The sequence below is a fragment of the Scardinius erythrophthalmus genome (assembly GCF_964197995.2).
Source record: "Scardinius erythrophthalmus genome assembly, chromosome: 1".
Taxonomy (NCBI): Eukaryota; Metazoa; Chordata; class Actinopteri; order Cypriniformes; family Leuciscidae; genus Scardinius; species Scardinius erythrophthalmus.
Genome location: NC_138221.1, coordinates 21,361,666 through 21,375,862, shown reverse-complemented (window position 1 = coordinate 21,375,862; position 14,197 = coordinate 21,361,666). Strand labels below are relative to the sequence as shown.

Below are 14,197 nucleotides of genomic sequence, written 5' to 3'. Positions count from 1 at the left end.
AATATAAACCATTGAAAACATATATTGAGATGTTTCTTATGATGTGAATTGCATTTATTTTCTGTGAAGCCATTTTGTGGATTGTTATACTGTAAAGATGGCGACAGGGGCTGAACCACCCTCAGGTAAGAGATCGTCTGTTCACACTCTTTACTTTTGTTATGCATTTGACTTCAACAAGTTAATTTGGCTTGTAGTTGATAATGTTCTCCACTTTGTTTACTCTAAATAAAAGTTTGAGAATAGACTGAAATGTGAACTGTAGCTTCTTAGTAGTGGGACAGATTGACAACAAAGTTCTGTTTGTTCAAGTAAGACTTCATGGTGCCTCCGGCCAGCAGCACAACAAAATCGATCATGCATGATATCCATTCTTATCACTTTCATGAAACTGACAAAATCAATATGGCACTTTACATAACATGAATAGATCATAGAGCTCCCTATGATCAAATATATTTTAAACAACATGTCATCACTATGTTAACTGCCCAAGAATCACATCAGACTTGTATGATAATTGACAATGTTCACGCTTTAACTTCACGTACATTTATAGAATTGGGATTCTGTATCTGTGGTTAAAGGCAGGCCCGTTTCCAGAATCAAATCACTGAGAGTGCTTCTGAAACTACTGATGGTGCTTTAGTAAAGAGCAGATGTAATGTGTCAGCAATGGATCCTAAGCACCACCATAACAAGAATAGCAATGTACAGTGAGAGATTTACAAGATTATTTATTACTTTAGAACTCGAATATTTTTCAATTAATTTATTTAGCCTAAATCCAGTTTTTGTATCTGTTTGGAATCTGATCATATTTAGCAATATATTAGCAAAATATTGAGCGGCAAAAAATAACATGAAATCAGATTTTTACAAATCCGTTTTGACCTACAGTACATTAATTTGGGGTGGGAATCTTTTGGACTCACGATTCAATTTAAAATAAATTTAGATTCGATATGTGCAGTTTGATTGTAGTGGACCGTTTTGTGTTACTTTTCTTATTTGACTGCGATAGACTGTTTAATAGGTCTAGAAGAAAATAAATTCTACAGAATTAAATGTGAACCTTGAAATTGATTTAGTTTTTCTTCAACAAATGCCCTTTAAGCTGATTACAATCATTACATGCAGTCTTCTGTATTAAAGCAAGGCAGGCCATTTTATTTTAACTTTGACATTAAAAATAGGAACAAAGAAGCAAATTACAAAACAATAGGACAAATATCATAGAAAAATATAAAAAATAAAATAAAAAATAAACTTTATGTTTATCAGGAACCGGATAGCATATTAAGAAATACTACCAAAATTGAATAATCAAATGTAAAAATAAAACACTGTATAGTTTTCACTGTATGAGTTAAATATAAACTGATTCATAATAAGGATAAAAAAGTTATTCAGTCAAAAGCAGTGAGTGTTTTTATTAACATTAATGAAACGTATGGCAAAAGTTTATGAAACGGCTGTCCTTTACAGAATAATGCACGGATACACATTTTGTTTTCGTTCGCGTAGAATGAAACCATATGGTGCGTTCAAGTCATCTCGTATAGATCGTATTTACGAGTTGAACGCACTTGAACGCCACCACAATGTCGTAAATACCAGTGGGGAGCTCGGGATTTTCTCTAAGCTCCGATCTTTACGAGTTGGGGGCGTGTCAGTGATTAACATGGCGGAATACACAATATTTAAAGTTATTTAGCTGTGATATTGTCAGACTTTTCTATTAACAGCTCAGTTAGCTAATCGCCAACACAGAATATGATAGATAGTATTATATAACAATGCAACATATAACGATGTGTTGGCAGTGGCTTCATAAATTCATTAAAAACATAAAAATACAAAGTACACCTGATGCACATTTCTTTGTTCTTCATTTTCTAGAACAAGAGTTTAAGAACCTTACTGTATTTTTGTGTAATTAATTAAGAGAAAGTACTCCACCATTTTGCTCCGACAAAAGTGACTTGAACGCACATGCCGTTATAAGCACGACTTCCCACCTCGTACGTACGAACCCAAGTTCCCAAGAGGACTTGAACGCACCAATAGGCCATAACAGACTGTGTTTACATTGAATACTTCAGTCCACTCACACAATGTGCATTTTGACATAATTGTGTGTGTAGCTGTTAAAGAGAACTGAGTTCGCGATCGCCTGCATGAGCATCTGTGTGTGTACTGTACTTCATCTACGTCCGTCAGCGCGAACAAAGCATTGAGTCCTTGTTCACCGCTTGTCAATTGAATAACGTTTAAGTAACTTAAAGTAATACTGCGAAGTTAAAGAAGTCTAACACTTTTGAAAATGTGTGAATTGGATTTTTGAAATCGCGATTTGAAATTTATGAATCGATTTGTTTTCCGCACCCCTATCATTCATATGTGGTTTAAAATGCTATTCGAATTGCATTTTTGGAAATGCATTTCTAATCATATTTTGCGTGGTTTATGCGACTTTCTCATGCCATGTAAAACGTAATGTCGGACGTTATAGGAAACATGATGCTGAAAGTCACTGCAGAAACCAAGTTTGTGTTGCTACAAAGTACTGGTCGAGCAGAAAATTACAATATAGGCTAATGGCGATGTGTTTTGAGAGCGGCGGGGGCAGCAGCACATACCAGCCTCCTATGTTTCTGCCTAGAAATGAGTAAGGTATTTTTCAATTAAGGGTTGTTGAAGATATAATTCAAGTTAAAAAGCTGTCACTCATCTCATTTCATCACGATCTCATAAAGTTCTGTTATAATCAATGAAGCTGTCCATACTGCACACTGAATCTCTTATTTACACTTTGTTTGTTATAACTCTGGTGTTTTGAGCAGTGACTGGAACTTAAACACCTCTGATCGGTATCTGTGACTGGCTATACTGAATAACGCTGTCAGAACATGTTGTAAATGAAAACATTTGACATCCGCAAAGTGCAAACACAAATAGACACGTTTGTCAAATCTGTTCCGTCAATATATTACAGTATCAACTGAGGGTGCTACCAACATGTCAATTAACTTGACTTTGCATAATTTTTACATTCATACACCATATTTTCTGCCTCTTTCAGGGATGTCAGCGATCAGCTCCAGTACAGATGATCCGGTGATCCGGATTCTTCTGATGGGCAGAAATGGTTCTGGGAAAAGCTCATCTGGAAACACTATACTGGGAGAAAAGAAGTTTAAAGTTAAGAAACATGAGTCTGAAGTTTGTGAGGGTAAAACACAGATTGGAGAGAAGCAGGTTGCTGTGATTGATTGTCCGGATCTACTGGATCCAGATCTGAATAAAGAGAAGCTGGAGAAGATGAAGGAGCAACTGGTCTCTCGATGTTCAGAAGGTCTCAGTGCAGTTCTGATCTCCGTTCCTCTAGAGGAACCTGTGCAAAATGAGGAGGAGATCCTGGATTATATTAAAGGTTTATTTGGTCCTGAAGTTCAGAAGTACATCATGATTCTGTTCACACATGGAGACGAACTGGAAGATCTGGAGGAGACCATTGATGAGCATCTACAGAAGAAAAAACATCTCCAGCAACTGGTGACTGAAGGTGGAGGAAAGTTTCACTGTTTTAATAACAAGAGTAAACATGGTGATCAAGTCCCAGAACTACTGCAGAAGATCAAAGGAATCATGATGGAGAACAGTGGGAAATTTATCATGGAACAAATGACGAGGAGAGCAACCATGGATGATCCTATTGAAAAGTGTAAGTTATTTTATCTTTATAAACTACTTCAGTATTACAAACAAATGGCGGTTTGTTCACTTTAAAAATCACTAGTATTTCATCACACTGATCTTAAGGGAAGAATCCATAGAGACTGTTTTATAAGTATTGATCTTTCTGCTGTAGTTTCAGGAGAGTCTCCATCAGATGCGATTCCTGAGAGGAAAGATCTCAGGCTGGTTCTGCTGGGAAAAACTGGAGCTGGAAAAAGTGCCACTGGAAACACCATCATCGGCAGAAACCGGTTTGAATCTTCAGCCAGTTCAAAGTCTCAGACGAAACAGTGTCAGTCAGAAACTACAGTGAGGATCGGTAAACAGATCTCAGTGATCGACACACCTGGACTTTATGATACTGAACTTGATGAAAAGGAGGTTATAGCTGAAATAGCAAAATGTATAACATTATCCTCTCCTGGGCCACATGCTTTTCTCATCGTCATTAAAGTGGGTCGATTCACTGAGGAGGAGAAAAATACAGTGCAGCAACTCAGAGAAGTGTTTGGAGAACAGATGGAAAAATACACCATGATCCTCTTCACCCATAAAGATCAGTTAGAGAAGAAAAAGCAAACCGTTGAAGAGTTTTTACAGCTCTGTGATTCAAATCTTAAAAAACTTATACAGAATTGTGAAAACAGATTCTTCTGTCTGGACAATGAGTCTTCCGGTTACCCACAATTCAAAGATCTCCATAGCAAGATAGAGAAGATGGTGAAAGAAAATGGAGGACACTTTACAAATGACATGTTTGAGGGAACAGAGAAACACATTCGGGAGATTCAGAAGCAGAAACTGGATGAGAAAGTGAAGCACCACAAACAGGAGCATAAAGGAGGCATTTTAACAGAATGGCAGAAAATATACTGGAGTTTAGTAGAGGAGTCACGACAGGAAGCTGAGCGGATTATTTTTGCTGAAGTATACATAGCTGTAGCCAAAATCATGGGGAAGTTAATGGTGACCGATGAAGAGAGAGAGAGTGCCATAAAGGAGGCTGAGAGCAAAGGAGTCGGTCGTACAGAAGCTGTTCAACTTGCAATCAGAGCAACGGGGAAACTAGCAAAACAGAAAATATGTGGAGTTCAGTGAAAAACATCATCAAACACTCAAGACTGACAAGCTCAACTTTTTAATGTTTTTTACTTATATATATATATATATATATATATATATATATATATATATATATATATATATATATATATATGTGTGTGTGTGTGTGTGTGTGTATGATATCACACTCGTGGCAGTGCAATATGGCTGTATATCAGCATGGCTGTGATTCGCCTGTAGATAATCACTGATATACAGCCATATCTCACTGCTACTAGTGTGATATTGTATTTATACAACAGTTCGACGGCACACGTGTGTAAATAAATAAGAAACAACATCGGAGTGTCTTCCGCCACGTATTCAGATCTCAAATTGACAGTTTAATAGTTGAGCGCGAGCCTTCGTTACTAAAGTCTAGTCACTTTAGAACTGGTAACAAGGAACGTTGAGTTGCTCCATTGATGCTTGTCGTATTATGTAGAGTACAGTATTATAGTATTATGAGAGAGATATAGGCTAAACGAGTGTATTACCTGCATCTGATATAGCATTAATTCTACAGGTTGATGTCCATAATATTATATGTCCATTGAGGAAAGCATGTTCGTCTTTGTTCTTCTCATGACAGCGCTAAAACAACTTCCTTGTTCCTTGTTCTGACTCACTCATAAAGACAGGCTTTGCTGCCATCTAATGGCGTAATAATGTAACTTTCACTGAAGTTCAAATCACTAACGGACCAATTCCCTAGTAGCCTCATACATTTCATTGTATAGAGAGTCTGGCCTCTCTCCATTGACGAGCGTTAACTTCTTGAAGACGGGTACTCTGTTGAAGTTTAAAACTATTGGATCTGCCCAGAGCCACTCTGGATCTGCCATAACCAATCGCTAATGTTCGCCTTAGCCAACTCATTCACCCCTAATGGGGTGAGCCAGAAAATCTAACTTTTCTCGAACCCCATGGGGAGGAGGGCCACAACATCATGGTCACCAACAAAACTCAGCAAAGATTGTTCTTGCTCCGGCTTTAACCCTCATGTGGTGTTCAAAATCCTATAACACCTATGATGTTCCCGGTCAAAAATGACCGGCCTATAAAAAATAGCTTATAAATCACTCATTATACTATATTTTCACCCAATATTGGATTCAATCTTTTTGTCAACTTGTTCTCTTTCAGTTAGGACTGGTTTTATATTTCTATTTGCATCTGATTAATCGTAGGCCTCATTTATTTGATAGTAGGCATCTCATTTTTTGAGTAAAAAAAACATTATTTTTGAATAATTTTGGAAATATTAAATAAAATCTGAAAAAAATTGGCACTGTTGATCACACTAGTCTACTTAAATTTTTCACCTGGAATTTTGTTTTGAATTTTTTTTATTTTGTACAATATGGAACATTGTCACACTTGTGGTGTTCCCGGTCAAAAATGACCGGACTACAAAAAATAGCTTATAAATCACTCATTATGCAATATTATCACCCAATATTGGATTCAATCTTTTTGTCAACTTGTTCTCTTTAAGTTAGGACTGGTTTTATATTTCTATTTGCATCTGATTAATCGTAGGCCTCATTTATTTGATAGTAGGCATCTCATTTTTTGAGTAAAAAAAAACATTATTTTTGAATAATTTTGGAAATATTAAATAAAAAATGAAGAAAATTGGCACTGTTGATCACACTAGTCTACTTTAATTTTTCACTAGGAATTTTGTTTTGAAAAACTTTTATTTTGTACAAAATGGCACAGAGTTACACTTGTGGTGTTCCACTGGGCCATTGAGGGCCATTGTTTCAATTGGCCATTGAAAGTGAATGGGAAAGACATGTGTTAGAAGTCCATGAGGAATATCTTTAGATCTAAGTGATGGATTGTGGTGAGTTTGGGCTCTTTTTAATCTTAACAATCTCATGTAAATAATGATGTGCCATTTTCCACAATTTATGCATGCTTCATTGAGTTATGAGTTAAAACGCGACATTAGTGCTAGGCTACATCTATATTCAAGGCTCTGTGTGCGCCTGATGGGGTTTGTGTGTTACAACTCTATTAGGAATATCTTTAGATCTGAGTGACGGATTATGCTGAGTTTGGGCTCTTTTTAATCGTGATAGTCTGCTGAAAATAATGATGTACAGTTTTCTACGATCTGTGCATGCTTCGTGAAGTTATGAGCAAAAACCATAGCGAGTGCTTCATGAGTATATACTTGGCTAGGTGCGTCTGTGGTATTTTCTGTGTTAGAACGCCATGAGGAATATCTTTAGATCTGATTGATGGAATATATTGTGTTTGGGCTCTTTTTAATCGTGAGCTCCTGCTGTAAATAACGATGTGCCATTTCTCATGATCGATGTATGTTTCATGAAGATACGAGTAAAAAGGCCAAGTCTAAGCTACCTTGCTTGGCTACGTGAGTCTGTGGATTTTTTTGTGTTAGAACTCCATGAGGAATATCTTTAGTTCTGAGTGATGGATTATGTTGAGGACTCATTTTAATTGTAAGCATCTGCTGTAAATAATGATGTGTCATTTTCCACAATTGGAGTATGTTTCATGAAGTTACGCGCTGAAATGTGTCTAAAATTTAGCATCCATATATGGTTTACACATGGGTCTCTTGAAGGGCTTCTTTTACAAAAACCTCACTCGAGTTTAGTAAAAAGCCTGAAACAATTATGCTTGTTGTATTCTACTCATTGAGACCTTTCAAATGACATATGACACAGGACTATCTGAGCTGTATGATGTATTTGACATATTGCTGAATGTAATACAAAAAAGTAGTTTATAAATTATGAAATTATTTTTTCTATTTATCAGCAAATAACTCAGCACTACTTATGAGTTTATCAAATTGGCTACATTTATTGTAAACTTCAGACTCCAAGCTTTCAAATGACACCTATTTTAAGTTGATCAAGGTAATATTTTTGAAAAATATTATGATTATATATTTGGCAGCTAGGTGGCGCCTGCGGGGGGGTACACTCCGTTTTAGAGTGATAACTCAGCACTCGTTAGAATTTTATCAAAGTGATTAAATGCATTAAAAAGCTGAGATTCTAAGCTTTAAAATGATACCTATTTTGTGTTGTTCCATTCATTGATTGCATTGGTCTCTCCCATTCACTTTCAATGGCCCATTGAAACAATGGCCCACAATGGCCCTCAATGGCCCAGTGGAAGACCACAAGTGTAACTCTGTGCCATATTGTACAAAATAAAAGTTTTTCAAAACAAATTCCTGGTGAAAAATTAAAGTAGACTAGTGTGATCAACAGTGCCAATTTTCTTCAGATTTTATTTTATTTTTCCAAAATTATTCAAAAATAATGTTTTTTTTACTCAAAAAAAGAGATGCCTACTCTCAAATAAATGAGGCCTACAATTAATCAGATGCAAATAGAAATATAAAACCAGTCCTAACTGAAAGAGAACAAGTGGACAAAAAGATTGAATCCAATATTGGGTGATAATATTGCATAACGAGTGATTTATAAGCTATTTTTGGTAGTCCGGTCATTTTTGACCGGGAACACCACAAGTGTGACAATGTTCCATATTGTACAAAATAAAAGTTTTTCAAAACAAAATTCCAGGTGAAAAATTAAAGTAGACTAGTGTGATGAACACTGCCAATTTTCTTCAGATTTTATTTTATTTTTCCAAAATTATTCAAAAATAATGTTTTTTTTACTCAAAAAATGAGATGCCTACTATCAAATAAATGAGGCCTACGATTAATCAGATGAAAATAGAAATATAAACCAGTCCTAATTGAAAGAAAACAAGTTGATAAAAAGATTGAATCCAATTTTTGGGGATAATATTGCATAACGAGAGATTTATAAGCTATTTTGTGTAGGCCGGTCATTTTTGACCGGGAACACCATAGGTGTAACAAGGTGAAAAAAACAACACAAAAAAAGTAAAAAAAAATAAAAAAAACATTTTGGACAAGTTGTTATAGTCTCTGTGAACAAAGTCACTAAGTTTCAGTTCAATGCGATAACATTAACTAGTATTTTCAGGAAAAAGAAAATCTTCTACGGTCAAAAATGACCCGAACACCACATGAGGGTTAACTTCTGGATATTCAGCAGCGTTGCCACAACGGACCAAACCCAGACGACGTACTGAAGGAAAATTAAAATTGAGCGGAAGTACATAGGAGAGCGGAGCCAGGCTAATTCCCTATACCAGTGATTCTCAAACTTTTTAGAGGGATGTACCGCTGAGGCATTTAACATCCTCTGCAGTCACACCATTTTCAGTAAGTATTTGCTCCATTAAATAGATTTTTCAAATGCATTATTTCCAGTGCACCTTTATAAATACATTTATAAAATATATAATGCTAATAAATAATTATAAAATAAAAAAAATCTTCAATAGAGAAATATGCAATGATGTTTTAAATATTAAATTAAAACCACCAGTAGGTGGCAGTAAGTCACTGGGCCCTATTTTAATGATCTGAAATGCAAGTATCAAGCGTGAAATGCAAGTAACTTTGTGGGCGTGTCTTGGGCGCTGTTGCTATTTTACCGGCGGGATAAATGACTCTTGCACCCGAAGCAAATCTAAAATGGGTTGGTCTGAAGTAGCTTCACTATTCATAGGTGTGGTTTGGGCGTAACGTGAAATAAACCAATCAGAGCGTCATCTCACATTCCCTTTAAGAGCAGGCGCGCTTGTTCCATGGCGGATTGCTATTATAACGGCCGATTTGCCAGGCGCGCGCCAGGAGCGGTTCACAGCCGAGGAGACCGACGTTCTTGTCAGGGCCGTAAAACACAGAGAAGTGACATTGGGGATGGAGAAACACACCCAAATTAGCTACAGTTAAACAGGCATATAATAATTTGGGTAAATGTGTAAGCTAGATTTATGCCTATTTTTTCACATCTTCATGCACACAACAATGATTTCCCTCGTGTGTTAATGTTTTTCCTTGTAATAATGTATGGTTTTCTAAAAATGAGAACTGCTGCGTCTGTGTGTAGATGAGATAAGCAAAGTGTATGTCCGTTGTGCACACGCTACACTAATTATGCCCAAGCATGCGCCCTTAACACTAGAAGTGCCAGAATTCCATTACTACTAGAACTGCCGCAAGCGGTCATTTTGACCGCTAGATTCCAAACTCTATATCTTTAATGATAAATACCCAATTGAGAGATTAATGCATTTATTGTATTAGGATATATTTTAAAAACAAAACAACACCAAACTGTACATTTAAACAAGTTTAATTATACATATATAAATAATAATATCCGTAGATGTCCTGAACAAAATGGAGTAGCCTATGTTTTCATGTTTACACTGTTCGATTGCGCCTGCGCCTTACACACACACACACACACACACACACACACACACACACACACACACACACACACACACACACACCATATTCCAGCATTGTAATCTTGACATCGCAGCCTGTTCATTATAGCCATAATAAAATATAATAATAAAATAGTCAACCTAACATATAAAACTTCACTACTCTGTTTATAGTCAGTAGGCTAGTTCAATTCGTACCATTTTTGCGCAGAGGATGATGTGAAGAGAATGATTTTTTTTCGTCGATATTGGAACGTGAATGAAGTACAAAGCCTATAATAAAGCATAGTTTACCATTCAAATATATCGCAAATGTTGAAACATTTTGATTCTAATTAGAGAGTTACGTGAGCCCAACGTCGCTTACTTTCACTGTCGCTTATAAAGTATTTCATTTTGGCTTGTTTATAGTTATTTTTTCATTCTTGTTCTGTTCTGAATATCATTACATTTAAATGATTTGTTGTGGAATATGTTTTGTGTATTTTTTACCACATTTTATTGTTGTGTATATTGGTATATGTATAATAATACCGCGAAATTCAGTGCGGTCAATATGACCGTCTATGGCCGAAATAGGTAAATATGTTCATTTGTTTTTTTGCCTTATGTGTAATTTATATGAAAAACATTTTAAATGAAAATACAGACACAAAAGTCAGGTACCAGCAGGATTTTATTTATTTTTTCAACAAAGTTATTGCAGATATAAAATTCAAAACGGTCAAAATGACCGCCACGGCAGTTCTAGTGTTAAAGGGTTAGTTCACCCAAAAATGAAAATTCTGTCAGTAATTACTCACCCTCATGTTGTTCCAACCCCGTAAGACCTTCGTTCATCTTCGGAACACAAATTAAGATATTTTTGATTAAATCTGAGAGCTGATCACTCCTCCATAGGCTTCTAAGGGATTGAAACTTGCTGGCCCAGAAAAGTTATTGAAGAGATCGTTAATATAGTCCAAGTGACTCCAGTACATTGTCAAGATTTGCAGTAATGTAGCGTGATTTTTCACGCCTATCAACCTATCATATGCACGCTGTTTGTGTGAATGCAGTCAGTTTTGACTGCGAAAGATGAGGTAATTTGATTGGATGTCATGCATTTACGCCATTTTACCTGCTAGAAATACATGCTCAGTTATTTTAAGGTAGGGTAGAATTAAATGAACGGCAAAACTTCGTATTTTGTTCCGTGTACCCACTCTGTCACCTCATGTACCCCCTGGGGCATTGCGCATCCCAATTTGAGAACCACTGATCTGTATCAAACATGGCATATTATTTTTATAAAATTATATTTATTGAACAACAACATTTAAATTAACAACAATAGCCATTATAAAAGACGATAGGAAATAAACACAAGCAAACAATTCAGCAGCACCCTAGTAGAGCCTAAATATAAAGTTATGAAACTTATTTTTTTGCTCTGGAACAAGTAATAGATTAATAAGTTCAAAGATTGCCAGTTTGATAAACCCCAAACAAATTAAATCTCATGTTTAACTACTATCTAAATAAGAGCCAGTGGCAAATTCCCGAAGGAACGCCCGCTTATGGCCTGGAGCTCATATCTGAGAAAGCGTCTAAACACATTGTAAAATAGGCAATATGATTATATATTAGTCACATATTTGAGGTCTATATATGTGTGTATATATCATAGACTGTAAAAAAAATATGAAAAAAAAATTGCTAACAGACAGCAGACAAACGGCTAGTAGTGACATCATCGGCAATCCACCTGTCACTCAAGTGGCCACACCTTTACATTCACCCCCTCACAGTTGTCATGAAGGGCAAAATAGCTATATAGACCAATAACACTTTTTAACATTGTAAAGTTGGGCATTTTAACATTGGGGTTTATGGGATTGACTCTTTTTTGGATCCTGTCTCTAGTGGCCAGTTGATGAATTGCAGTTTAAGTCACTTCTGTGTTGGATTCAAGAGAGAGACAGGAAGGTTGCCGCTTCGTATGTATACAAATACGTGTGTGTGTGTGTGTGTATATATATATATATATATATATATATATATATATATATATATGTATATATATATATATACACACACACACACACACGTATTTGTATACATATATATATATATATATAGGACTGGGAGAAAAAATAGATTAACCTAGGTATCGCAATTTTTTTCCAACGATTTTAAAATTACAGAATCGGTATTAATTCAAATTAAATTGCTTTATTTATGTCTTTGCTTATAGGTGAGGTTGACAGAAGTTAGCCACTTTCGTTTCAACAGAGGATGAAATGTGTCGTTATCTTTGAGTGTTGAGTGACGTAATATCCCTTTCAAGTGGAGTGGACGCGTAAAAGCATTGTGAGACTGAACATGCTGAGAGAGAGAAGACAATAGAGCTCAAACACCCACGCGATCTTCTTTCAATTCGTCTGTCTATTAAACATTCGAAGCTGTGTTGGCGCTGCCGCTGACCCGGAGAGAGTTGTAATGAAACAGCTTCACAAACAGTCTTTTCAACCTCATAGTTTCATTATTTTTGTGTTATAATAGTTCAAATTATCATAGAAGCACTGGGATAAAAGTTTAGAGTTCAAATATAAACACTGGTGTCTACGATAGCGATCAAAATAGAGTAAATCAGCTTTTAATAGAAACTTGGTGCTTAAAATAACGCATTTATCGATTACATTTGTTTTGCGACAAGTGACTGTTAAAAATGTATTTGTTATTGAATCATTTATTCAAGAGAATGTAGTATTGTATGATGCTTCTGAAATAAGTCAGAAAGATGTGATGAATTGTTTTTGTAAATATGACTCATCTTATATTTCCCCATGGTCTAGTGTTAAATATATATGTGTATTCAATTTGTTTTACTGTCATTATTCTGTTACCTTTGTGACTGAAATATCAGACTGATTAAAGTTTATTGATCAAACTCCCTTATGATTCATTCTCTGCTTCAGTCTGGTGTTTTTGTGCATTAGATGTGTGTTCATCATGCATGTGTTCAGGTCCGGTTCTACGTGGGTGCTAAAGGGTGCTAAGCATCTTATTTCACCTGAAATAAAGTCTGTGGTGAACACAAGCTCAAGACACTTTCACCTTTTGTTCTATGACATAAAATACAATCAGTTTTACCCCACTCATGATTTTTTTTTAAGATGTTATGTGTCTTGAAAAAGGTGGTTGCTAATAAATGTCTAACTAGGACTACAGAGGCTATCGAGGAGATTAAACACGCCGAACAGATAAACTCAGTCCGTTTATAGCTGAGCTCTTACAAACTATTCTAATTCAAATTTTAGACATACATTTTTATTTCAGGATTCTTTGATAAATAGAAAGTTCAAAAGAACAACATTTATTTGAAATAGAATCTTTTGTAGAGTGGGTGTGGTCATTTATAGTGGGTGGAGTCATCAGTGGGAGAGTTAATAGGTGTGTTCAACATTGGCTGCGGCTGGATGTAACCGATCGGCGAGAGTAGCCGTGTGCAGGCTGGGAGGAGCTGCAAACGGAGACGTGAAGTCGGACACTTTCTGGTTCCCGTAGTGACCGCTCACGTGGTATTTGCTTACTTTACCACAGCTGAAGTGAAATAAATGCAATATTTGCCAAATAATACACAGATGTTTCAGAGACATTTTCATTCAATACTTTATGTACTGCTTCTTACAGCGTCTGTTTTAACAAGAATAAATTTCAACATAAGCTACTGTCAATGAAGTGGAGTCTACGTTTTAATTTGATGAACATGACACAATATAACATCGCAACTACATGAAAAGAGTGTTTACTGTTATAAAAAACTGATTTGTTTTAGAGGAATTTATTTTTGCTTTAGAGGAACTAAAGGTGTTCGAATAAACACGAAACACACGTGATCGTTGTCATGCGGTGAATCTGGCCAATCGTGGAACAGCTGTGTCGTCATCAGCCCTCGTGCAGCCGCTCTCCGGTGTAAGGACTGATTTTCCTGCTTAAACAAAACGCACCCTGCAATAAAGCCATAAAATGCCCCCTGGAC

At 36.0% G+C, this 14,197-nt stretch overlaps 1 protein-coding gene across 1 annotated transcript; it reads left to right on the top strand.

Moving 5' to 3' along the window:
• Window positions 1-97: 97 nt before the first annotated feature.
• On the top strand, window positions 98-4,839 carry LOC308695271 (GTPase IMAP family member 8-like; the record flags this gene model as incomplete). The annotated part of the gene is made up of 3 exons (XM_081373352.1): window positions 98-125; window positions 3,086-3,727; window positions 3,875-4,839. The coding sequence occupies 3 exons, from the start codon at window positions 98-100 to the stop codon at window positions 4,837-4,839; spliced, it is 1,635 nt and encodes a 544-aa protein (XP_081229478.1).
• Between the last annotated feature and the right edge of the window lie 9,358 nt (window positions 4,840-14,197).